This window comes from Salmo trutta, chromosome 21, assembly GCF_901001165.1.
Source record: "Salmo trutta chromosome 21, fSalTru1.1, whole genome shotgun sequence".
NCBI classification, from domain to species: Eukaryota; Metazoa; Chordata; class Actinopteri; order Salmoniformes; family Salmonidae; genus Salmo; species Salmo trutta.
Window position 1 is genome coordinate 8,740,807 of NC_042977.1, and position 27,294 is coordinate 8,768,100.

Sequence of the window (27,294 nt, forward strand, 5' to 3'; positions counted from 1 at the left end):
TATACGGTGTTAATCCAGCCGCAAAAGCCCGCTGCATCCGCGCCTTGTACCCGAGCGCTCCCATCACACAAACAACTACCCTATGTCCTTATGGAAAGCAATGTCTGGATAGTCATCCTGTAAACACAACACTAGCAGCACTAGCATCCCATAACAAACACACCAGAACACAACCTCAAACTCTAACTGTGCCTGTTGTGTGTCCATTCGTCTGAGTTGCGCCAGGGATGTGCAGCCTTAACACAGATTTCCTCGTTTGTGCAGAGTGCGTTTTAATTCATGGGGGGGGGGGGGGGGGGGGGTGAAGGTGTGTTTTGCAGATGGGTTTTGTTTTTTGCCTGCTTTCTGACATTTTCTCGATGTGCATTTGTTGTTTTTTGTTCCATTTGTGCATACAGAGTTGTTGGTTTGTTTGGTATGGATGTATGAATGCATACATGTGAATGTAAGTCAGTGTATTCATTGTGTGCTGTGTTTTTGTGTGTATCCCAGGCTTGTTTACAAGCTGAACGAGAGAGAGAGGGGGGAGGGGGATAGAGGGAGGGAGCGGTAGTGTGGTTGCCGGGGCAGGGGGGGGCTGTGTCTAAAGAGGACACACCCTGGCAGCAGCGGAGGCACCAATGCCCCTCCCACCCCCAACCCCCCCCCCCAACCCCAACCCACAACGCCAGGCAGCTGATTAGAGAGCTCTCCGTGGTGCTGAAAAGAGAAAAACACATTCAGACACACAGTGAGTGCAGTACGGCCATGAGAGAGAGACAGAGAGCGAGCGAGAGAAAGAAAGTGAGAGAGAGAGAGAGAGAGAGAGAGGGAGAGAGAGGAAGGTAGAGTAGGCGTGTTCTTTGTGTTGTGATCCACGCTTCTGAAGCCTGGACTCATCTGCTGTGGCTCAGGCTAGCAGAGAGGAGCTCTGTGTGGAGGAGAGAGGCAGTGGAGGGATGCTCCGACTGAACACCCCCTGACACACACATACACACACCGCTCTTCTTTTCAACTACGGACACAAACTGCACCTGTGACACACACACACCTGGAAAGCCGAGAGTTCATCGGATCAGACAGAAAAAGCCACGAAGAACAAGTCACCTCCGGCGTGTGAATTCATTCTGCAGAAAGTGGCAGCAAGTCGAGAGGAGTGTGTGCGAGGCTTGTTTGTGTCTGTCTGTTTGTCAGTGAGGATGTGTGTGTGATGCTGGTAGGGTCTGGTCCAGTGCTGCTGCCTCCTCCATTGCTCTGTAGCATGTGCAGATGAGTGTGAAGCTGGCCCCTGGGTTGGAGTCTAGCATCGTTTGGACAGGGGGCTTGGGTCTCTCCGGCTACCCAGGGGAGGGAGCACTGGTCTGGGCATCCACCGGCCTTGCTGGCACTGCCCCGGCCCTGGAGGACTCCTCTGAGCCAGCCTTACTGTCGGGAGCGTACAATGGCTACTGGACTTCCCTGTGGATTTAAGTGGAATTCTGCACAGATGCTCCAGGATCTGTCCGAGTTGTTCAGCGGCTCGCACTGGACTCACCTGGAGAACACCGCTTTGGCCCTCTTCAAGCCAGCAGGGACACAGCTCCACTGTAAGTATCCCCCCCACCACACACACACACACACACCTTCCCCTAACCTATCAAATAAAATTGTATTTGTCACATGTGCCGAATACAACAGAATTCAACCTTACCGTGAAGTGCTTACTTACAAGCCTTTAACCAACAATGCAGTTCAAGAAATAGAGTTAAGAAAATATTTACTAAATAAACGAAAGTAGACAATAAACAGCGAGTAGCAGCAATGTAAAAACAAGAGGGGGGGGGGTGTCAATGTAAATAGTCTGGGTGGCCATTGATTAAATGTTCAGCAGTCTTATGGCTTGTGGGTAGAAGCTGTTAGGGAGCCTTTTGGTCCTAACTTGACGCTCCGGTTGCCATGCATAAGCAGAGAGAACAGTCTATGACTTGGGTGACTGGAGTCTTTGACAATTTTTTGGGCCTTCGTCTGACACCGCCTAGAATATAGGTCCTGGATGTCAGGAAGCTTGGCCCCAGTGATATACTGGGCCGTACGCACTACCCTCTGTTGCGCCTTACGGTGAGATGCCGAGCAGTTGCCATACCAGGCGCTGATGCAACTGGTCAGGATGCTCTCGATGGTGCAGCTGTAGAACTTTTTGAGGATCTGGAGACCCATGCCTAATCTTTTCAGTCTCCTGAGGGGAAAAGGTGTTGTCATGCCCTCTTCTCAACTGCCTTGGTGTGTTTGGACCATGATAGTTCATCAGTGATGTGGACACCAAGGAACTTGAAACTGTCGACCCACTCCACTTCAGCCCTGTCGATGTTAATGGGGGCCAGTTCGGCCCTCCTTTTCCTGTAGTCAACGATCAGCTCCCTTGTCTAGCTCACATTGAGGGAGAGGTTGTTGTCCTGGCACCACACTGCTAGGTCTCTGACTTCCTCCCTATAGGCTGTCTCATCGTTGTCGGTGACGACTGTTGTGTCGTCAGCAAACAGTGCCATTGATTTCATAGGGTTCACCTTTGTTACCTGATCCTCTGTATGATGAGTGATGGTTTTCACTGAGCTGGCTGTGCAATGTTTTGACACCGCTCGAGAATATCCCCATACCCCCAGTGCCACCGTTGCCTAGATATGGACATAGTGTGCCACTTTCGTTTCCGTTTTGAGAAAAGGCCGCCTCGGATGACCAACTTGTTGCAGTCAATGTCACCTAAGGAGAGGAGAGGATGGAGAGGGCAAGAGAAAGTGAGGTATAGTGAGGGAAAGAGAGGATGTGGGTTAGGTTCGGAGCTGCAAAACAACATTTGAAGAGAAAAGATTGAGTAAATAAGTGCACGCACGGGAGAGAGAGAGCTTCTCCAACAGATATAGCTGATTTAAAAGAGAGAAAAGATAAGAGAAAGAGGTGAAAGAAAGGGAAGAGATGAACCGTGCAGGACCATAGGAGGAGAAACAGGGCTGCAAGGTTTTACTGAAAAACAGTGTGATAAACAAGCTGATTCCAGCGCTGCATAGCGCTGCAGGCTTACAGGGATTACAGAGGCAGGCTTAATTCAGCTCCAGCAGTGTTTGAATCCGGCGTTGCTCCCCCCCTCCTGTCACTGACAGAATTTTACCTCTGCACTTAACACATCCACTCATCACTTCAACGCTGAGATTTCACGACGGGCTTCAAAAGTGCTTCACCACTCAGCAGCTTCATGAAACCACTGTGCTTAGAAACGGTGGTACATGGACCAAAATTCAACCACTAGACGCAGTGTAGAGGGTCCGCACTCAAAGAAAGATGCGAAAGTACTCTGTGCATCAATGATAAACTTCAACTATGAGATGCAATTCTGCAGCATTAACTGTAGCGCTCCAGCTACGAGCTAAATTACAGTACTGTAAATGAGGTCTGTCTCTCGTCTCTCTGTGACACTGATTCAAAACTGGGCCCTTTAAAAATGAGTAGTCTCTGGAGCAAACCGGAACAAACTGCCCCACATGCAGTTAAACTCACTAACCCCAACGCTGAGGTTATCCATGGACAGACAGAACAGACAGACAGTAGAGGTATGGTGAGCCAGACAATTTTCTGGTCTTTCTAAGTTAGCCATGCCATCCATTTGGCTGCTCTCCAATCTCTCTGACTCACACACACGCACACACACACACACACACGGTCTCACATGCACACATGGGCAGACAGACAGTCTCACACACACACACACACACACACACACACACACACACACACACACACACACACACACACACACACACACACACACACACACACACACACACACGGTCTCACATGCACACATGGGCAGACAGACAGTCTCACACACACACACACACACACACACACACGGTCTCACATGCCCACACGGATAGACACACAGTCTCACACACACACACACACCCACGCACACACACACACACACACACACACACACACACACACACACACACACACACACACACATACACGGTCACACACAAATACACACACACACAAACACACACTGTCCCCCAGGTCCCCTCCCCCCACTCCACACACAGTCCACTCAGTGCCGCTCACACGTAAACAGCATGAGTCTCTTAGGCTTATCTGAAAACATTGACCTACATAAAAGTGTGCGTTGTCTTCTCTTCTGCTACAGACTCCTGCGGGATGCATTGCGCTGTTGCACACACGCATACCGGTACACACACATTCCCTCTCAAACAGCGTCTACACACAGTGTACACTCTGCATCTACACACACATTGAATCGCACACCACATCATTAGATGCTCAATGGTGTGTTTGGATGTGGCTGTAAACAGTGCTGCATTCACCATCCATTCTTCTCGTTTGAGTGAAAGCGAAGGGATAACAGTCGAACTGAGTCTTTTTTTTCAATGGAGCATCCTCCTTCACGCAGCTCGCCTGTGACGCACGACTGTTTGTGGAGGAATCTTATAAAGAATCATCTTGTGGAGAAGCAGACAAAAGCACAAGTCAGATTATTTGATCAGGAATCGCAGCAGTTCTATGTGTAAATCCGGCACAAACCCCAGGAATGCACATAAATGCAATCAGTACCACAATGCCTGATATTCTGTGTGCATAGTACATGACGTTGAAGGACTTCTCAGTACTGTATGTTGCTTCATCCTAAGCCTAAGGCTACTGTCATTCGGGTTTTGTGTCATTTGTTTTTCCTTCTTTCATCCGTAAGTTCTTGATCCATTGAAGCTATTTATCAGAGCGACTAGATAGTGGGGCCCCTTCAGAGTTGTGTGTTTGTACTATACGTTTCTCATGCTCCGGGGGGGATAATGATGAAACTTGTGGTCTCAGCCATGAAGCAACTGTTACCACTAATAATAACAACCCTTTATAAGCAAAAAAACCCCGCCCATACACAGCCACCAGCCACCGTAAACGTCACTGAGCCACTATGCCATATTTGTCCTTAACACTACTCTATGTTCCTCTCGCAGAAGGCTGCCGGATCGCTTGTGAAGAATGATGAGCTCCAAAGAGGAAGAAACTCTGAGATTTCTCCAGTATGTTGAAGATAGCGGACTAAGAGCCTACAGCGGGCTGGTCTCTCAGAACCTGGATCACGCCAGGAATGAGAGGAACAGGATTTACCTACAGGAGAAAAACGACAAGAAGAGAAAACAGGAAGAAGCCATAAAGAGGTAGGATGCTTAAAAATGTGTTCGTGCACCTACAGGACACTCCTTCCAAAACCTGGGCCGCAGACCTTTGAGAAACAATACACATATACAGGCACGTCACGCTTGTCTATAGATGTGAGATGTCACACCACACTAGTGTGAGGACTTAACATTACATGTAACAAAGCATCAAAGACAGTCATGCATCTTATAATACACCTCAAACCATACACACACACACCGCATGCTTGTCCAGTTATATATAGATTCACTTATACATGATGTGCTTGTAAAGTCACAGGCTTAAGTTGTTGCACTGTGCTGCCGATGCCACAGACCTCTTACAATTACAGCTAACCCAAGCCTCCAAGACAATGAAACTGGCCCAAACAAGCCCTTAGGGCACCTTGTCCAATCTTTCGGGGAGGCCTTTGGATTTCCATTTCCTTAAGCTGGGTGTACACTATGTGATTTTGGCCCCGAAGTTTTTGAGATCGGAGACAAAATCCCCATGTCGTCGCCTACCTGGGGCGTGCGGCCACCACCGACACTCGTTTAATGTGAGCGAGTCATAGACGCAATCTGAGGGCTTTGACCCGTCTTTGAGCAGTCTCAGACGTCCCAATATTTGGAAACATGTTTGAATTTGTCGGCACAAAATCGGCAATGCTCTTGTAGTGTGAGACGTGCAATGCCAAGATTTGAGAACCGTGACCTGCAGTAGCCAGTGAGGTGATGGCGTTGTATCGCATCACCCAGAATGTGCACACTCGAGCAGGGGGAAATGACTCTGACGAGCTCTTTACACACAACGTTATTCAATTCAAAATGCATCGGCTCAACATTTCAACTCTGTATCGCAAGCGTGGATGTCTGACTGAAAACGTTTATGAGGCTGCTTGGAGCCGTAGCTCGTTCTAGCGATCTCATCGCATCCTTGTTCTAGTGAGACAGCGTGGTATCGAGAATCCTCACCACAAAGGGAATAATCTGATCGTGCGCGACCCACGTCTGCGCCACATCGTTGAATGTGCACAGTGCACACCGCTACGTCGGCAATACAAAAACACGACAGGAATGACGGTCGTTTAATGTGAGAGGCTCAGAGATGTTAGGATTTTAAAATATTGTGTAGTGTTCCCGCCCGGCGTTAGGGTGTGCCATTCTGATTTGGAGCAAAGGCTTGTCCTCTGCATTGGTCAACACTGTTGAGTTTCCATACCCAACAGAGAGGAAAGGGTGTGTGTACTGTATGTGGTTCTTGAGTGGGTGTGCGTGGGTTGTATGTGTGTGTGTGTGTGTGTGTGTGTATGGGTCTTGAGTGTGTAACATGTCCTCAGTCCCTTCTGTTAAGAGCTCACAGTGTGTGTGTCCCTTAAGCCATGGCATATTGCTATACTTTGGGGTGCCAGTGGGTCGGTGCGGGCCTCTCTACGGAGTAGAGTTAATTTATCATTTACTGACTTATTTGGGACTTGTCCTTGGCTAGAGGTTGTCCCTGCCTGCTCCACTTGACAGAGAGTAGTTTTAAGGTAGCCTGGTCTCAGATCTGTTTGTGCCGTACAGCCAACCCTTATGGCCATTGTTTGGCATGGCAACGACAATAGGACTTGGCAAGACAGCAGAAACGGATGACAACAACCATAGGAGCACAAACAGATCTGGGAACAGGCTAGATTTAGGGAGATTGTGATCATAAAATTGATGGATGAGCCCACGTTCACTATTAGACATAAATGCATTAAGTGTGTGATTGGTTTAATGTTGTTTTTAATGTAGGGTCTATCAACAGAACTATAGGCAATATTTGTTAGCTGGCTAATGGTGGAAGAGTTTTGGCCCGAGATTGGGCCAAAACTCAAAACCAGTCATATATAATGTACATAATATTATTTACTAACTGAGAGTTTGTAATTTCAGTCGTCTGATACAGTGGTTACAAACACTCCTACAAAGCATTGGAATAGTCAGTAGTGTCTGGCAGATGTTTGCGTCCTCTTTCACCCTCTGTCCAGGTGAAAGTGAGGCAGAGGAGACTAGTTGTCCTTACTTGGGGCTATGTAGCGGCACCACGTGGCATCCGAAAGCTGAGCGAATAGGAAGTGGCTGCACGACATGGGCAGCACGTGGAGACGGCGTGCTTTGGTTGTGTGTGAACAAGTAGGCGCTGTGGAGGCACGTGTGTGGTTCGCCCATAAAAGATGACAGCAGATGGGTAGAGAGGCGTCTGGTTGTGTGTGCTTTCTAATGCTACATGCTAACAGTGGTAGCAGAGTTCCTCGACAGATTCTCATTCTACAAGTCTTTGCAACATTTTCTCGGTCTAGGAAATGTGTTCCAAACCTGAACGGTCATCACTCTTTAAGCCTTGTACGGCATTGATTGCTTTCACCTGTTAAGCTCTGCAAATGTTGCAGAGAGTGTCGAGTATGGGCAGTGTAGGTGCAGCTTGGGTCATTTAGTGTCTTCTTCTGGCTTCTTCTGATAGTAAATCTGACATCAACTACAGTTGACTCCTAATATTATAGTAGGTGCCAGCAGTGTAACTTTCTTCCATTCATTAACTGTATTGGTTCTCTGCACTTGCAATGATTCTATGCACAACACTGTTTACATGAGTAGCGTTTAAGAGCAAGTTCTATTTGAGAAACCAATAGTGCATGTTTTAAAGCACAAAGTCCTAGGTCCTCCAGTTGTATGATGAAACGTTCTGTGGGGTGCACAAGAAACTCATATCACTTCTCACTTAAACACATTGCAGCAAAAGTTACCTAGCACACCGACAGCGAGTCTGAAGTCATCCTAACTTTGTACCCATTCCAAGGGAGGTGCTGCCTTGAGGAAAGTGCTACCTAGTGTCCTGATATCTCTCTATCTGTCTCTCAGCTGTTGTCAATGTAAAATATTAATACACAGTAGCTAGAGGAAGAGTATAAAAAAATAGCTGGATTTTTGACGAAGCCTATAAGTAGGTCAATGAGACGACCCATTTTTACAGTAACTGATGGAGGGAGAGAGAGAAGCAAAAGTAAAGAGAGATAGTGAGGGGGAGAAAGAGAGATATACGAGAGAGAATGGGAGAGAGAGAACGAGGGAGAACGGGAGAGAGCGAGAGAGAGAGAGAGAGACAGAGGAGAGGGAGGGGGAGAGAAAAGAAACCTGTTAGAAAGAGATTAAGTGTGAAGAGCTCGCTAGCAGGAGATGTGTTCTGCCTGGTGACAGCTGGAACAGCCGCAGGCCAATCAGATCACCAAGTTGGTTTGAGTGAGGAAGGTCTTCCTGCCTACAATGCCATCCCACTTGTGTTTCCATTTTATCTGAAGGAGTAGTTATTCACACACACACAGGGATGTACACACACAGGGTTGTTGTCGGGCAGTTCTGGTTCTGTGTCTACTTGAGTCTCTATGTGACTTGGAATGTGCAATATGTCACCAACAAACAAAATAATTGGGTTTATGTGTGAGATTAATTGGAAGGGAAAAGTCGGTCCATAACATTCAGTGTGTGTTGTCATGCACACACGTGCGCATGCATGCACACACACACACACACAGATTGATATGCACAGCAAACCTCACACACAAACTTAGTTCTGTTATTTTTTTTGGTGTCTTATTGTGCATTCAATGTCACATAGACTCAAGTAGCCTACTGACACAGAGCCAGAACTGCCTGACGACAACCCTTCATCCAACTGTTCCATGTGCACCTGTGGTCTAAGTTCCAGCCAATCACCGGGCATAGATCCTATAAATAACACACACATACACTCCACCAGTTACACACCTGGTACATACACAGTTCTGTATGTGGTTATGTTCATGAGTGCTTTCCTGCAGACACCTGTGTGTGAGCGAGCAGAGCTTAATTATTATTATGTATGATTACATTATCATTGTCATTTCTGTAGAGTATATGAATTAAGTAGCACCATGTTATAGTGAAGCCATATTTCCACATTGCATGGATAACGTTTTTCTAACTCTAATGAAATAACAAATGATTATGAAATAGGCTAATGTTATGACATTATTATGATCGTTTCTGCAGCGTTTATGAGATAAAAGCAAAAGCTACAACTCGTTACTTGATTTACTACATTGAAAACAATGAAGGTTCTTAAAGGGTTCTTCCTCAGCTGGTAAGGTTCCTTGGGGAACTCTTGGCCGATAAAGAACCTTTGAGTTAAGTGGAGTGTCCTTGATGGGACATCTACAGTTCTTCGGAATTCTTAAAGGTTCTTGAAATATATGGAAGCGTGCAGATGTGTCCCTTTCATAGCATAGAGCAAATTGGCCAGTGTTAACTAGTGTTGATTTTTCTGGTTAACATTTTTTTGTGTTGATTCAGGAGTTAAATTAACACTCAGTGGTGTAAAATAACCCCAGTGTTGGTGACGATAACCAAAGTTGAGCCAAAACCATGCCCATCTTTATCATATTTCCCAGCATGCTCTACTGCAGGTGGATTTTAAGAATTGTTTGTTTCAATATCTATGTTTTTGCATGTACACAATTCATTAATTAATCGTATTCTACTCAAATATAAATAACATACATTTTTGTAAACTAATTAAATCTGTTACTATGGACTGAGGCTATTGCACCCATTACTGAAATTATTGTTCCACTTTATATCATCTCATATCTTAGTCTTCTTAACCCTGGCAGTCATTCTGAAAGCAAATGCTGGCTATCCCCGCTCTTCCTGGATTCCAATAGGAATTACACATCACTTTGCAAGACAGCATAATGTGACTTTCAGGCCTGATGTGGCCTGTAAACCATGAGTTTCAGGCCACTGTATTAGGGTAAAACTAGGGTCTTAAAATAAGCCTTATGAATTATGCTGTGTTAAAAAAATAATTGTTTAATGATAACACATTCACTTAGGATTTCACATGGTGAAGGCCACAGGACTGAAAATGTATGAACGCAAAACCATGTCTCTGTCACAAGCAAACACAGTTATTGGTGGTACTGGAAACTCAAAAATGTACTTGAAAGGCACCCTGAGAAATATGCAAATTCATCTCAACAATAAGGTGTTAAGTGTGTGTGGGTCTTCAAAGAACCATCCCATGTAAGGTTCTTCAGAGAGCCTAAAATGGTTCCTTTATGGCAGGGCTGCCCAACCCTCTTCCTGGAGATCTACCGTCCTGTGGGTTTTCAGTCCAACCATAATTTAACACACCTGATTCTACTTATTAGCTGCTCAACAAGACCTTAACTAGCTGAATCAGATATGCTAAATTAGGGTTGGACTGAAAACCTACAGGACAGTAGATCTCCAGGAAGAGGGTTGGGCAGCCCTGCCTTATGGCATCGCTCTGAAGAACCTTATTTGGTTTCAACTTGAACCTTTATTGTTAACAGTGTACATAGGGAAAATAATAACTCCTGCCATTCAGATACCATGGTTAGTGTGTTTATGGTTAAAAAGAAAGAATAGGAAAGTACCAAAAAGAGTGTTTGAAACAGGCACTGTCTTCTAGGCTACATAACATCAGCTGGTGCCAAGCTCCTCTGGGCACAAGGCATGACCAGGAATACACACTGAGAGCTGTGTGATTTTTTTTTCCTCCCAGGTCTTGAAAATGCCAGCTCAATGCTACATCCATCATGTGCGTGACTGGCACGGTCCACCGCAGGGATTCATAACCTGAGGTCCCGGAACCCTCAGGTGGTGTGTGATAGGTTTGATAGCTGGAGGAGGGTAGGTGTCATCTAGCTGTACACAAGGGAGGTCTACAGGTTCAAGGAAAGATTCACCCATTCTGAATGCTACATCTCTGAGCGAGGTTCTATCGATTCCTGGGGTCGTTTCATGACTTCATGTGTATCTGAGCTATTGCCGTTCAAGCATGCCGAAATTCGCAATGACATAGCTTTGCGATAAATCTGCTCTCACTAGACTGGAAGTTAATAAGGAATACGACTTTTAGATTGCAAAAACGTCTGCCATTACATGTCAGATTTCAATACTGGCTGATGTCATAACGCGGGAGCCATTTATAATATTTTTCCAATATTCCTACCTTGAGAAATGTGTAATTTAACAGTGGGTCCTCCACATGTCTCCTATTTGTCTGCCTCTTCAGTCCAGGGTTCATTGCATGGTGCCATTGCAAGGCCATTGCGAATGTCAGACTCTGTGAGGCACACCGATCTGTAGATTGAACATGGTGAGATTGTAGACTCCTACATTTATAGTGCCGTTTGTTTAGGCGATTTTACAGCTAAGTAGCTACTTCACATGCTGATATTGACTTTGGTATTATTGTGTGTAGCTACATTTGCTAGCTAGCTACCTAGCTTGCTAGCCAGCCAGCCCATTGAGAGAGCATTGCGCGTGTTGTAGTCAACTTGGTCTGCAACAGTTTTCCACAACGATTTTCACATGTTGCTACCAATCTTAGTATAACAATAAAATTAAACATTTGTTCACAAAAAATATTCTTCTCACATATTAGTGTTATTTAACACTGTACATTTTTTGGAATGAATGGTTTTGGGTGGATTTTTCCTTTAAGAACTACAGATGGGAGTTTAGGACTTGGGAGTTGTAGTCTCTCATGTGTTCGTTTGTTGTGCGGAGCTGGACAGCAGCAGGCTTTGTGTCTGGTTTCCGTGGGTACCCTGTTGCTAGGCAAAATTAAGCCCCTGACCAATGAACCCAACCCTGCAAGCTCCTGCTGCTCAGCAGCTGGCTTGGAGTCAGTGGGAGTCAGCAAAGTCACACACACACAAAACGCAAACATCCACCCACCCCCGCCCATGCACGCATTCAAGCATTTGTACGCACACAATGCCACTTAATGTCACAATAATCTTCCAACTTTGTATTTTGACTGACGCATTGACTTAATGTTTGGATAAATTCTTGGACTTAATTTCCACTATGTGAGCTAAACCACCAAAAGATACCAAAAACAGAACAGCCTTTAGTTTGGTTTTCCTATAACTAACTGATTCAGTGCAGATAATTGATTCCCCTCAATGACAGTAACTGGACAAAAACGGTTTAGAATACTAATATATCAACATCACTGTTTCTGTCCAATTGGTCTTGAGGGGACATTCTTTCGAACCTTTTCAAAGAGGCACTCTGCAACTGGAGTACTGTCTCCATCACGGTCGAATTACATGTGGTTCAACTCTCATCCACTGCCGTTGTGAAAACTCTGCATCGGTGCAACGAGGAGTTTGAGTTGTAGTTGAGCACCAACAGAGAAAGATGCACGAGTAGGGAGGAAGGACATATTCAACACAGCGGATGATGCACAGTAGTTTGAATGGCCGCTATGTGAGTGGGTGTGTGCATGTGCAAAAAGTTCTGTCGTTTTGTGGTCGGAGAGAGAATAATTGTTAGGCTATTTGGTTTTGTAGTGTTCAATTGACTTACAGGTATTTACTCAGATTTTTTTTTAAGTATTCAAGGTGTTGACCATATGCAGTACCACAATCAACACATTTTCGTATCTGACAATATCTGATGATATAGGGCTATAAAAATTAAGAAGAAAAAAAACTATTCAGAGGCCCAACTAGACTACTTCCTATTTTTGTGCACCTCATCATTTCCAAACTGTATTTAAACTTTCGCCATGATATCTTCTGTTTGCTGGTGACCTTCTAAATAAAAACAAATAAAAATAGTACTTGAAATGAAGCCAAAGTCACCACCATCTGGCAGTAAGAGAGTCAAAAATCAACTCTACAGTCCTGCGACTGTTAAAGCCCCATCCTGCCACATGAACCACTCCATTCAGGCTAATCATCGGTGTTTTTAAAGAGGGATCGATGGTGGCTGGACTGGGGAGACTTCCACCGTGTCATTGTGTCTCTGCGGCTGGGAGCGCTGAGCTAACCATGCCCAGGGTTAAACACAAATCAATGGCTACCCACAGAGAGATCCTCTTGGCTGAGTGGCACTAATGTGGCTCTCGTTGTTGACGCTTGCATCATTGGAGCACTCGCGAAGAGAGTAGGGCAAGCGGAAACTCACACGCGTGCACAAACAAACATCGAAGTAGACCTCTGTGTGCTATTTTTGGTTCAAGGTCTTGTGAAAGGGCAGAGTTCCAGAGGTGAGGGAAGGACTGATGTATCGGTGATGTTTTAAGTTTTGTAATTATCTTTATAGATTCATCTTTGTCACAGTAACTTACTACAACTGTTTGAATGAAAGATTGATCAATTTATTGTTTTATCATTTCTGGATCAATCATTTGGATTGGAAAGCAGCACATTTCATCTTTATAGTGTTCAGTGTGGTTGTGTTTGCTTGTTTTTCCATCCATAACAAATTGTTTCTATGTCGAATGCGAAGATAGTTCTACGTACCGTCGTGCGTTATGACGCGAGCACCTATACTATCAGATTCCAGATCAGTCGGCATGTATCATAACATAAACATCTCTCTCTCTCTGTCTCTCAGGACCGGTGAAGAGGTGGTGACTGAGGGGAAGCTCCTGCGCATGGGCTCCATGACAATGCCGCCCCCCCCGGAGCGCATGCCCGTGCCCCCCTATCTTGCTTGCGGGCCGGGCTTCGCTGTGCGCTCCCAGTCCCTACACTCGGTGGGCGGGGGCAGTAATGGCGGTGGGGAGGAGGAAGTGGGCAGCCCCACGTCCCGCAAGCAGCCCCCACCCAAACCCAGGAGGGACCCGGCTACCAAGTTGAGCATTTCCTCTGAGACAGTGGACCACAGCCCCACCTTGGTCTGTAGGGGCTGCAGGGCCAATCCGGACAGTTGTGATGGTAAGTATGGAATGGCACGGCTAGCTAAGCAAACTAGCTAGCTATAGCCTGTAATTCAGCGTAGCTGAGGCAACATGGGCTTAGCACACAACTACGAAAAAAAAATACTACCCGACGCACAACTACACAAACACAGAAGACCTGAGGAACACTCTGAGAAACACTACGCTACAATATGCACTGAGTGGTTTATGTGTGACAGCACTGTACAGCATTCCTGTCTGACTTTACATAACAACAACACAGTTTGGCCCACACTCAGTAAACAAATGACCGTCCGCTGCAGTGGGATTGAATGAGCCGAGCCGCCACCCTTACAAGCCAGAGTGCAGTGAGTGTACATGAGGTTGAGTGTAGCAATGCGGATGAACATTGGCTTCTAGTGAGTGAGGCTCTGCTCGGTCATTCCATGCCACCGCTCCTGACGGTCATGAATGGTGTTTATCTAGGCCCAGTCGGCCAATTTTTTCCACTATTATTGGATGGCGGATGTGCGTACAGACTTTCTTGTCATCATACTTTTTCCTCCCCACATGGACATGTTGCAGTGTTAGATTCCCCCCGCTTGAGATTTCACCACAGGAGGCTGCTGAGGGGTGAACGACTCGTAATAATGTCCGAAACGGAAACCATGTGTTTGATATATTTGATACCATTCAACCTATTCCGCTCCAGTCCTTAAGACGAGCACGTTCTCCCCAGTTAAGGTGCCACCAACCTCCTGTGGATTTCACAGCAACACAACCTGACTCTACTAACTCATTCAGGCTTGAGGAGGTTCGAAGGGTGCGTGCAAAGTGACCGGTCTCATTTTTGGTGCGCTGTCGAAAGCTAACCGTTTGGAAAATGCCTCCCGATAGCATGTGCAACCTACAGTATCTGTGTTCTACAGTGTCTGCTCATCCGTTTTCTCCTTAAAGCCCACAAAGATCCCGTTTACATTTTGCAGGAGAATGCGCTCCGAGAACGGGTCACATCTGGAGAGATCTGAATTTGATGTCCTGGTGTGACTCGTTTAGCCTATATCCACTTTGTGATCGGTTCTAGCATGAATCCTCACCAGGTAGACAAAAGTGATCCGCTCTGCGTCTGTTGTGAGGAAAAAGTGTCAGAGGTCGTTGGAAGTCGTTGTTGCATGCAATCGGCAATTCCCCTGAATTTAATAATAACAGCAGATCTCAAAGGAAAACAGATTCATGAAACGAATGACGGAAGCGGGACACATTGGGAAAAAGATGGTTACTGTAATAGAAAATGTGGGTAGAGACTAGGTAATGAATGGATCAACATTCAACCATCTCTAATCAGATATGATTTTTTTTCTCTTTATTCACTATAAAATCAGTAGTGTGGCCTTGTGGATACTGGGATGTAAACCAATAGAGCATAAGAGCCATATAAATTCAATCACTGTTCAGCTGTAGACCTATATCAAATAGCATGAAAACAAAAAAATATTTTGACAGAAACAAAGAAAACCTGCTAAGCAAGGAAACAACAAGTGAAGAAATGAACAGGCTATTAAAGTATTTTAGTCTTAAAGGGCTGTGAGAGACTTAAATTTGACTGCGTTGCAGTTTGACGTGTGTGCCAATGTGATGGTTGGTTAGGGAGTTGCCCTGGCTGTCTCAGATTGGTGGGGATCACTGTGTGCGCACAGATCTTCCTCTGCACCACGGCAACCATCCCACAGAAACAAGACCCCCCGTAGCCCGGCCAATCAGAACAGCGGCAGGCAGCGAGGGCCAATGAAGCGGCGGCAACGGTTGAGCTCTAAGGCGTCCCGGCCAATCGCCGTCGGAGTGTGGGGGTGTCCGTCACAGAAAGAAGGGTTGTTGCGTGAGCCGGAGCAGGCTTTGCGCCGAGCAGGGGGGAGGGGCCAGTCGGAAGCAGAATTCATTCAGGAGGAGCGATTGACCTAGATTCCTTTTCCCCTAGGAGGAGAGGGGGTGTGGGTAAACACATCCGCTACGGGGGAGGGGGCGAGAGAGCGGGGGAAGGGAGGCGGGGGAGGATGAACTCATCATCTGTGCGTGAAACAGATCTCAAGATCCACCGTGCAACCCAGTTAGCATAATGATAGTAATAACAGGCCATGCATCCGAGTGCGGAGACACAAATTACACTGACACATAGCCACATCAACAATTGAAGAAAAAAAACACATACACACAGACACACACACACACACACACACACACACACACACACACACACACACACACTGAACCACAGCTGACTGTGCTCAAATGAGGGGTTGGGTGAAGTGCGGAAGAGACATTTCAGTTGAATGCATTCAGTTGTACAACTGACAAAATAAAATATACATATATCCTATTATCGTCTCCTTATCTGGTTGAGAAAATGGTGCCGGGATATAAAGCCCTGTTGAATTTACAACCTGTGTTTGTGCAACCTGTGTTTTTATTGTTGGAGGAAAACAACATATTTGCCCTTTGCCTGTGTGTGTAGTAGGGAGAGATTTCAGTTCAGAGACTATGAATGTGAACATGTTGAGGTTGGGTTGAGGTTATGGATGTACTGTATATGAAAGATTTCAAAGGGATGAATGGTGTGTGTGTGTGGGTGGGTGTGTGTGTGTGTGTGTGTCGTGATGGCGGTGGTGAGTCATAGAGAGGAGCGTGCGCCTGGACCATCTGGCGTCTGAATTATTAAAGGTGTAAAATCTGCAGTTTGAAGGAGACATGTTCTAGCTCTTATCTTCCACTTACATCTGACCAACGGGAAAAAGGGACTCACTAATACACTACACTATTTGACCTAGAAATACACTCTCTCTCTGCGCTATAATATACTGTAACCAGAACATATCTAGCCTAAAGGAACACCTGTCTCTATATGGCTGTGATATACAAGACCCAAATGGATTCACTGCAATGCTACGTCATACCAACCTGAAAAAACCCACACAGTTTGACTCAGATACACTTAATTACAACACTACCGTATATCTGACCTAAAAACAAAGACATGTAAAACATAATAATACAGTGAAGGTTTACTGTGATATGGCTAACGCGTTTTGTTTTTCTGCTCCTTCAGCGCCGCAAGGCTGCGGCGAAGACTGCAAGAGGGCCCCTCCCCCCAAACCCAGGAGGAACCCCAACACCCAGCTGAGCACCTCCTTCGATGATTCCTACATCAGGAAGCACGGAGGCTGCAAGGGTCACTCCCCCTCTGCGGAGCGCGAGCGCAACCCCTCGCCGCCAAGCGACGAGAGCCCCAGCCACCACTCCGACTCGGATGAGCCCGTCTACATCGAGATGGGCGCCAGTGTTGGGGGGCAAACAGAGGCGCCCAAGAGTGAGGACGAGGAGCCGGACGAGTCGGTGTATGAGGAGATGAAGTACCCCCTCCTGGATGACATGGACTACCGCTGGGACCCCCCGGGATGCCGCTCCGCCTGCCCTACCCCGGCACCACTGGACCCTGAGCCCCTCAGCCGCTGCTCCACTCCGCGCAACATCCCCCTCTGCGACATTCCCGCGCCCTTCCCCAACCTGCTAACCCACCGGCCACCTCTCCTGGTGTTCCCCCCTTCGCCAGCCCAGTGCTCGCCAAACTCAGATGAGTCCCCGCTCACCCCTCTGGATGCACTGACCAAACTGCCCATGATGGACAACCCCAGTGCCTACAGCAAGTCACCCACCTCCTCTTCCGAGCCCCCCTTGGCGCACCTACGCCGGGAGCTGACCGCCACGCCCACCCTGACCGTGTCAGGTCGCTCGTCGGCCCCGCCCCTGCCCTGCACCCTCTACAAGTCCTCGGCCTCCTCGGCCCACGGCTATCAGCGCAGTCACTCAGCCTGCCCCTCGCCCGTCAGCATGGGCCGCTGCCTAACTCCCCTCAGCCTGATGCGTGCGCCACCCTTCGACACCCCCATTCCCTTCCCAGGCGGGCTGCCGCGCAGCGCCTCTGCCACGCCCCACGGAAAGGGCTCACCGCCCCAGGACTGCGTTGCCGGGGGCAGGCTGCATGGGTCAATGCAGAACGTGTCGACAGGGCGCTCACGCACACCGACCAGCCCCCTGGACGAGCTGACCAACCTATTCACCGCCGGTAGGAACATGATGAAAAAGAACACCAGCGGAAGGAAGTCGAAGGAGCCCGGGGAGAGTGAGTGTCAATCATTCAGTCAGTCCATCAATCAGTCAATCAACGCATCACATCATCTATTTGTCAATCTAGTTACAGAATGAGTCAATATCAACATAGAGGTAGAGTAACAAAATAGTTCCTCTACAGGTATCCACTATCCAGTCTGATCCAAACTGACCGCTATGCCATAACCCACACAGTGTAACATTGACACATTTGTTGACACATTGATGCGCAAACTACAGCAATGGTTCAAGTTTTTTGGTGAAATTATTTATTAGTGTTCTCATCAGTGTCGCGTTAATATAAACCCCTTTTCATCTGGTAAAACAACTTTCAATCCCGCTAAATTAGGAGATGCTGCTGCTGATGTTTGCGGTGGGTGTTTGTGGCTCTTTGCAAGCATTTCCACCGTGAGCCCGTTTAATCTATGCCCAACAAACATAGATTGATACAGATCATATGATTTAATCTGGCCCGGATTAGGGAGTAAAGCGGTCGGCATGCCTCTCAAACCCTGCAGTGGCATTAAGCCACCGCACAGCATTACTCTTAAATATGTAAACATGTTTAAACACAGAAGGCCAATGCGTCCAGTGCAGTACGGTGCCAAAATTGCACAAATGGTGAATCCAGATAGTTACCCAACTCCGGAGATGAATACATTTTTATAAAACTTCAGAACCGGTTTTCCGTATTCATGCTTCGTCGACCATCCTGTAATCTTTATATTCAATCATGGATTTATTTATTTCATTTGTATGTATAATTCAGCCATTGATTTTCTCCTAATTAACGACCCCTGTTGACACATGGCCTGAAATTTAAATGGGCCTAATGCAAAGGAATAAAATATTAATTTGTGTTTGAAACCACATAGGCTATGCATTGCATATGCACACAATACTGTATAACAAATTGTAAAATATTAAATCGTGTGTAGGTATTCAGGACTTAATTATGGTCACAAGAGCAGTGGAGTGTGTTATTGGGTTTTTATCAGATTGGCTGAGGATTTGGAGAGAGATCTAACATAGCAACTAACTCAATGGGGGAATTCCCACTGGCTGAGTGCATTTGAACCCATCTAGGGCTATACATAAAAAATGACTGGGCACGTGTCAATCTGTTCTTAACTCCGAGAGCTTCATAGCAACCACCAACTCCAACCCAGTCATAGCAACAGAAGAAGGAGCCTCTCTTATTTGCAGCATCCCTCCCTGTGGGGAAGTGGGCCAATCGCAGCGCAGGTCACTCCAGCTTCCAACTGATCATGTGCAGCAGCAGTAGGCTTCCTAAGAGACAACCAAGACATTTACACCTGATCAGAGAGTTCTATTCCTATCTTGGCCCAATCAGCAAGTAAAGATTGAACCAATCAGGGAAACAGCTTCACTGTCACCAATCAGGAGAGAGAAAGAAGCCCCAATCTATGACAGTTGCTGACTTCCTGGATCTGTAACACCACAATCTTCTCTGAATGTTGGAAATCTTGGTTGGTGGTTCTGGCAAATGTTTGCATCTAGCTTTTTATGCAAATTCTGTGTATTTTTTAGCTTTAATTGGCTTGTGGGATCATTTGTTGGCTCTGTCCTCTTCATGCATATGCAGTAATGTCTTATTGATGCACAGTTCTGTGTTGTCCTTTAGCCTAATAGAGAGAGACAAGCAGAGAGAGATAGAACATTACAATTGTCATATATACCTACTGCATTGTTTTAGAAAGATTTCTCCAAATATGACAGATTAAAACAGCAAATAAATGTGTTTAAATAAGAATGCATTGAAAGTGGTTACTGAGCCTTTACCTACCCATTGATAATAGTGTCTATGCAATTCACATCCTGGATGTCTCCATGACATCTGTCAAATGAAACAACAGCATTTCCCAGTAATTCAGGCAAAAGGACCTTGTCTCATCCCAGTGGTTCATAGCACCCACAGCGCATGGGTGAAACCAAGTGGCCGTATAGCGTTAGTGCAGGGCTTTTTATAAAATTGTTTATTTTTATATAGGTTATGTTTACTAGATATTTTGTGTTGAAGTAACAGAATATACTACTAACTAATTGGCAAGGACATGCAGGAACTTGGTATTTTAAGGTATTTGACTGCGTTTCTCCTAGGAAATAACAGTAGATACCACTAGGCCTAACTAATAACTAGGGACTTAAAGAAACTTGGTATTTTATGGTGTCTGACTGTGTTTCTCCTCTGTTCCAGCCGAGTCCAAGTGTAAGCCTAACAGCGAGTCCAAACGTGACGGCAAGGAGCGGCACAGTCACAGCAAGGAGTCCAAACGGGAGAGCAAGGAGTCCAAACGGGAGAGTAAGGAACGTAGCAAAGAGTCTTCTTCTCACAGACGCGACACCAAGGACAGGGGCTGTAGCAGTGTTGAACCCCTGCCTATGAAACGGGACAGCAGAGACCGGGGTTGTAATAGCGTGGAGCCCTTGCCTATGACAAGAGACAGTAAAGATAGGGGTTGCACTAGTATTGAGCCTCCACCTGTCAGACGGGACAGCAAAGACAGGGGCTGCAATAACATAGAATTGATGCCTAGACGCAATAGCAAAGACAGAAGTGTCCACGGCGTGGAGCCTTTACTACGGCAGGACAGTAAAGACTCTCCCCGGAATGGTGTGGAGTCCAGACATGACAGCAAAGAAAGGCTCAGCCACCAGAACCCACCGGAACTTCTACCCAGGCAAGATAGCAAAGACCGAACCAGGAGCGAAATGGATTTGAGACATGACAGCAAAGAACGAATTGATCAGCCACCAGAGCTCCTACCCAGACAAAATTGCAAAGATTCACCCAGAAATGGCCTTGAGTGCAGACGTAATAGCAAAGACCGAGACAGGGCGAGCTACGGCCTGGAGTCTAGACAAGAGGGCAAAGAACGAAGTTACAATGGAATGGAGCTCTTACCCCGACAGGACATCAAAGAGTCAGCCAGACATGGCCTTGAAGCCAGGCGTGACAGCAAGGACAGAAGCTGCAATGGCTCAGAACTGCCCCCCCGGCGTGATAGCTATGGTAAGAGTGCCAATGGGGTAGATCCTAGGCGCGACAAAGACCGGGTGGGTTACAGCTCAGATGTCTTGCCCAGGCGTGATAGCAGAGATAGGGGGACCTACAACTTTGAGCAATCAAAACCACAAGAGAGGAACGGTGTATCAGGGCAACAATCATCGACGGCCACACCAACTCGGCATGGAAGACCTGCTGGCAGTCCGCCAATGATGTTGGGAACTGGCAATACAGGTGAGGATAGCCTAATTGAAATTGCAAATACAGCTCAACACAACCAGACACCAGGATGTGACTGTGGTAAATTATTTACACGCACTAAACATGTCCTCATTAAGCACAATAATCAGCAAAATTTAGAGATGCTATACTGTTGATTGCAATAACATGCAAGTAGAGTATCCATAATTGAACAATTTGAACATTCTCTGACTGGGTTACATGGGTAACTAAAATGTACATACAACAAAGGTAGTCAGGTTCTTCAATCAAGTACAAGGGTGGAGCGAAAACCCGCAGACACTCGGGTGACTCGGCCCTCCGTGGAATGAGTTTGACACATGCTGTAAAACAACACATTTCACTGCACCTATCTGGGGGGTGTGACAATAAAACATATTTTGAGTGCGCTTGTTAGCTAGCTTGCTAGGCTAATTTAGTCAACATATTGTCCGTCAATTTGATTGTCATTTGAAGACATTGAATTAATTATAAGGATATTTCATACTAATCAGTAAAGTTTGAAAATTAAATGAACAAACACAATTTTACACTTTTCACACGAAATAAGCAACTTACCTAGTCCAACTGTTCTCATCAAGTTGCAGTTTCAAACTCAAGAAAGGTGATTTTCTCTGTTTTTTGTGGGAATACTGAGACCAGGTGCAGGTGCCCTTTGAAACACACTGTAGTCTAAATAGCTAGAAGCTACATAACATAAAATGAAATGTGATTCCAAGTGTTATCTTATAGACAAGACATAAAACATGCTGAGAGAACTACAAAGTAGCCTACACTATTTATTCTGGTAATGTGGTGATGATTGGTAAGGGTTTGAGATTGTTTTGTTGCATATAAAAAAAAGAGTGAGCTAAATGTATTAATTTAAATGCATCGTCCATCTTTCTAGAACTGAAACCAGCACTTCCGAAGTATGGACGCTCCTCCTCTGCCCCAGTTACACCCTCTCCCTTGGGGACCCCACAGAGGCAAGCACCAGAGGCACAGGTAATTCAATGAGATATGAGATATGCTGCCAATAAATCTACGATTATCGAGAATTTCAATAAACATTTTTCTATGGCTGGCCATGCTTTCCACCTGGCTACCCCTACCCTGGTCAACAGCTCTGCACCCCCCACAGCAACTTGCCCAAGCCTCCCCCATTTCTCCTTCACCCAAATCCAGTTAGCTGATGTTCTGAAAGAGCTGCAAAATCTGGACCCCTACAAATCAGCCGGGCTAGACAATCTGGACCCCATCTTTCTAAAATGATCCGCCGAAATTGTTGCAACCCGTATTACTAGCCTGTTCAACCTCTCTTTCGTTTCGTCTGAGATCCCCAAATATTGGAAAACTGCCAAAGTCATCCCTCTCTTCAAAGGGGGAGACACTCTAGACCCAAACTGCTACAGACCTATATCTATCCTACTCTGCCTTTCTAAGGTCTTTGAAAGCCAAGTTAACAAACAGATCACCAACCATTTCGAATTCCACCGTACCTTCTCTGCTATGCAATCTGGTTTCCGAGCTGGTCATGGGTGCACCTCAGCTACGCTCAAGGTCCTAATTGCCATCGACAAAAGACAATACTGTGCAGCCGTATTCATCGACCTGGCCAAGGCTTTCGACTCTGTCAATCAACGCATTCTTGTCGGCAGACTCGACAGCCTTGGTTTCTCAAATGACTGCCTCGCCTGGTTCACCAACTACTTCTCAGACAGAGTTCACTGTGTCAAATCGGAGGGCCTGTTGTCCGGACCTCTGACGGTCTCTATGGGGGTGCCACAGGGTTCAATTCTCGGGCCGACTCTTTTCTCTGTATACATCAATGATGTCGCACTTGCGGCTGGTGATTCTCTGATCCACCTCTACGCAGACGACACCATTCTGTATACTTCTGGCCCTTCTTCTGGCCCTACTTTGTGTTAACTAACCTCCAGACGAGCTTCAATGCCATACAACTCTCCTTCCATGGCATCCAACTGCTCTTAAATGCAATTAAAACTAAATGCATGCTTTTCAACCAATCGCTGCCCGCACATGCCCGCCCGCCTAGCATCACTACTCTGGACGGTACTGACGTAGACTATGTGGACAACTACAAATACCTAGGTGTCTGGTTAGACTGTAAACTCTCCTTCCAGACTCATATTAAGCATCTACAATCCAAAATTAAATCCAGAATCGGCTTCCTATTTTGCAACAAAGAATCCTTCACTCATGCTGCCAAACATACCCACGTAAAACTGACTATCCTACCGATCCTTGACTTCGGCAATGTCATCTACAAAATAGCCTCCAACACTTTACTCAGCAAATTGGATGCAGTCTATCACAGTGCCATCCGTTTCATCACCAAAGCCCCATATACTACCCACCACTGCTACCTGTATGCTCTCGTTGGCTGGCCCTCGCTTCATATTCGTTGCCAAACCCACTGGCTCCAGGTCATCTATAAGTCTTTGCTAGGTAAAGCCCCGCCATATCTCAGCTCACTGGTCACCATAGCAGCACCCACCCGTAGCACACGCTCCAGCAGGTATATTTCACTGGTCACTGCCAAAGCCAATTCCTCCTTTGGCCGCCTTTCCTCCCAGATCTCTGCTGCCAATGAATGGAACAAATTGCAAAAATCACTGAAGCTGGAGACTCATATCTCCCTCACTAACTTTAAGCATCAGCTATCAGAGCAGCTTACAGATCATTGCACCTGTACATAGCCCATCTGTAAATAGCCCATCCAACTACCTCATCCCCATATTGTTATTTATTTTATTTATATATATATTTTGTTTTGCTCCTTTGCACTCCCAGTATCTCTACTTACACATTCATCTTCTGCACATCTATAACTCCAGTGTTTAATTGCTAAATTGTAATTATTTTGCCACTATGGCCTATTTATTGCCTTAGCTTCCTAATCTTACTTCATTTGCACACACTGTATATAAACTTTTCTATTGTGTTATTGACTGTATGTTTGTTTATTCCATGTGTAAGTCTGTGTTGTTGTTTGTGTCACACTGCTTTGCTTTATCTTGGCCAGGTCGCAGTTGTAAATGAGAACTTGTTCTCAACTGACTTACCTGGTTAAAAAAGGTGTAAAGAAAATGAAAAAAAGATCGGCCCCTACTGCAGACCTGGATCAATATCTATTTGTTTTCTTTCATTCTTGGGAAGTGCTGGATTTTCTTTCCCTGGTTGACTACTGCTCTTCTCCACTTTTCCCCAGGTACCCCAGATGCCGTGGATGTGTGGGGACAGCACTATGCTGGAGCAGATCGAGAGGAAGCGTACCCTATGCATAGAGATCCGCTCCAGGCAGCGGCCCCCAGACAGGAACCACCCGGACAGGAACCTGTGCAAGCAGAAGAACAATGGGGCCAAAAAGATCCAGCCGCCCCCGTACCCCACACAGACCACTGTGTTCTGGGACACAGCCATCTGACTATAACCAATGATTAACTATAACCCACTTGGCCCCACGCCCAACCCCCATCTAGACTTTGTGCCTACTGATTGGCCTACTCCGCATCACGGGGGTCAGGGGCAGCCAATAAGAGCAGGGAGGGGATCGCTGATGTCAAAGGACAATGGTGGTTACCATAGCAATATTTCCGCTTGTTCAGGTTGTAATGTTTTCTCATCATCACTGGTGATATTTGATATTTTTCTATTTCAAGTGACTCCATGTAATATACTTAGTACGAATAAATATTTTCTAAACAAAAAGGGATAAAGCAGCAAAAACTATGTAGATGTAGAGAAGTCCAATGTTTCTTTTACGTTTTTGTTTTGGTATTTTACATTTTAAAGCATAATCTATCACGGATAATTATTTATGCCAAATGCTCAATGAATTTCCAGTACTCAAAGCACTCTTTTGAATGGAGGATATTCTGACTGTCAACACAATGCCACTGTTGTATGTTGACATAGGTTTCTATCAGAGCCATATATTTCAATCTAAATACATGGCTCTGGTTGCCATTAGCCCTTGGGCCAATGTGTTTTAGTATGTACAATACTTAGTCCTAGAACAGGTCAGGAATCTTATGCTTCAGTTTGTAAGTTTACAAGCTGTGTAGTCAGTCAGAGCCCTTGACAAGGATTTATTTGTTATGAGATGGGTTGGCTAGCATGTACATAGTACACAACACTAAGATAGAAACGAGGGTGGGTCAGGGAGATAAACCTAAGGACAAACGTATTATCCCAAACCAGCCTGCTGAGGTAAATTGTGGGTGGGGTTGCACTTTGCAAGGGTTGGTTATCTAATATGGGTTGGTGGCAATAGCTGGCACAGGTCAGCTCTCCTACTCTGCCAGGCACATTGAGGGCATCTTCCCACAGAGTAGATACGGAACTCAATCCACACCAACAACCAGCCAGAACAATCCATGCCTGAACTTTTAGACAACGACTTAATCTTACGGCAGAATATGTGTATATTATGCACTTGCTTGAGAAATAACTTGGGAAAAATATGCTTATATATTTTTGGGTAAAATGTAGAGTAGTAGAGCTGTGCCATGTAATACGTTATCACTTGTTGGCTGGGTGGTATGATCGCAGGATGATTGGCTGTCTGTGACATGCCGTCATCCGTGACTGGCTGTCTGTGACGCATTGTCCCCCGTGACTGGCTGCTTGGCAGCATCCATTTTAGGGATCAGATGATAAGGACCTATAGGGTGGCCACAGCTCTGCCCAAGTATAAGGACATGGGTTACACAAGGGCCTACAGATCAAGGCTTTGTAAAGTAAAGATTAATAATGAAAAACTGCACTACCCATCATCCTCCATCACACTCAATTAGACTGGATCCATGTCCAGCTACCCCTCCACTCCCCCTCTACCTCCTACATCATCTAAAGAGGTTATCTTTTGCACGTAAGAAATGCAATGTCTGCATTGCCAAACTGTTTTAGATGTACCCCCCCTCCTATTCCTGTCCTCCATAGACCAGCATGCACCTGCATGGGCAATAGGGGTGTGACTGAAGTCATGGGTGACTCAGGAGTTGCCTCTAACAGTTGTTCCAGGGCCAGATTTCTTAATGGTCTCCTAGGTTAAAGGTTAGGATTTGGGTAATCTAACTATAGATCTGTGTTGGGGGATGGTCCTACATCAAGTGATGAATCCCTTTGAGGTTGTTTAGGGTGCAGTGTACTGTAGTGATGTTGGGGAATAACATGGGCGAGAGACCAATAAACGGCTAGATCCCCAAATCTGTCCATTCATTGGCAGACATGAGCAGCAGTCCTACAGGAATGGAGGAAAGGAAACCTAGGAGTAGCAACAACCTAACTGGTTAAGCCAGTGCAGTACCCCTTCCATTGAGAAATCAACACGGAGGTCCCACCGAGTCCTTTATACCTGTATGTGTGTGTGAGTGTGTGTTAGTGTGTGCCAAGCTACACTGTATGCAGGTCAACTCTGAAATGATTGTTTTAAACATGAACTTTTCTGCCCCGCACGGTTGGTCGGCGCAGGTCTGAAATGTATAACGATGTACAATCTCTTTTGTGTGTATAGAATATGTGCACTGTGAAAGGTAGAGAGAGCACAGCACTGTGAAAGATAGTGAGAGCACAGCACTGTGAAAGGTAGAGAGAGCACAGCACTGTCAGAGTCACCTGTCTAATTTCTAAAAAGGAAAAGAAGAAAAAAAAACATGTTTGAGAAAATTAAGTACTGTATGCTGATTGTCACATGGGTTCTGTTGTCGAGAGAAATAAATATGAACTTCAACCCACTGTGGAAGAGCTCGGACTTCTGGTGGAATATGTGATTGTACTTTTGGTCTTTACAGTTTACTCTGATTTACTTGGATACATATGTTTTTTCAATAGTAACCCACATTGTAGTACTCAAAGGGCACTTGTTAAAGTTAATGAAAAAGGTCCCTGTAAATCATGATTCAAAGGGATTTCTGTTCTTGTGGATGAAACTTTTAAAGAATAAAAACATCTGCTTATCTGTAATACAA

At 45.8% G+C, this 27,294-nt stretch overlaps 1 protein-coding gene across 1 annotated transcript; it reads left to right on the forward strand.

Moving 5' to 3' along the window:
- Positions 1-765: 765 nt before the first annotated feature.
- nyap2b (neuronal tyrosine-phosphorylated phosphoinositide-3-kinase adaptor 2b) lies at positions 766-27,070 on the forward strand. Its single transcript, XM_029704112.1, has 7 exons — positions 766-1,565; positions 4,980-5,183; positions 13,605-13,927; positions 16,991-18,064; positions 20,270-21,313; positions 22,209-22,306; positions 24,534-27,070. The coding sequence occupies exons 2-7, from the start codon at positions 5,005-5,007 to the stop codon at positions 24,747-24,749; spliced, it is 2,934 nt and encodes a 977-aa protein (XP_029559972.1). The 5' UTR covers positions 766-1,565; positions 4,980-5,004; the 3' UTR covers positions 24,750-27,070.
- Positions 27,071-27,294: the final 224 nt, after the last annotated feature.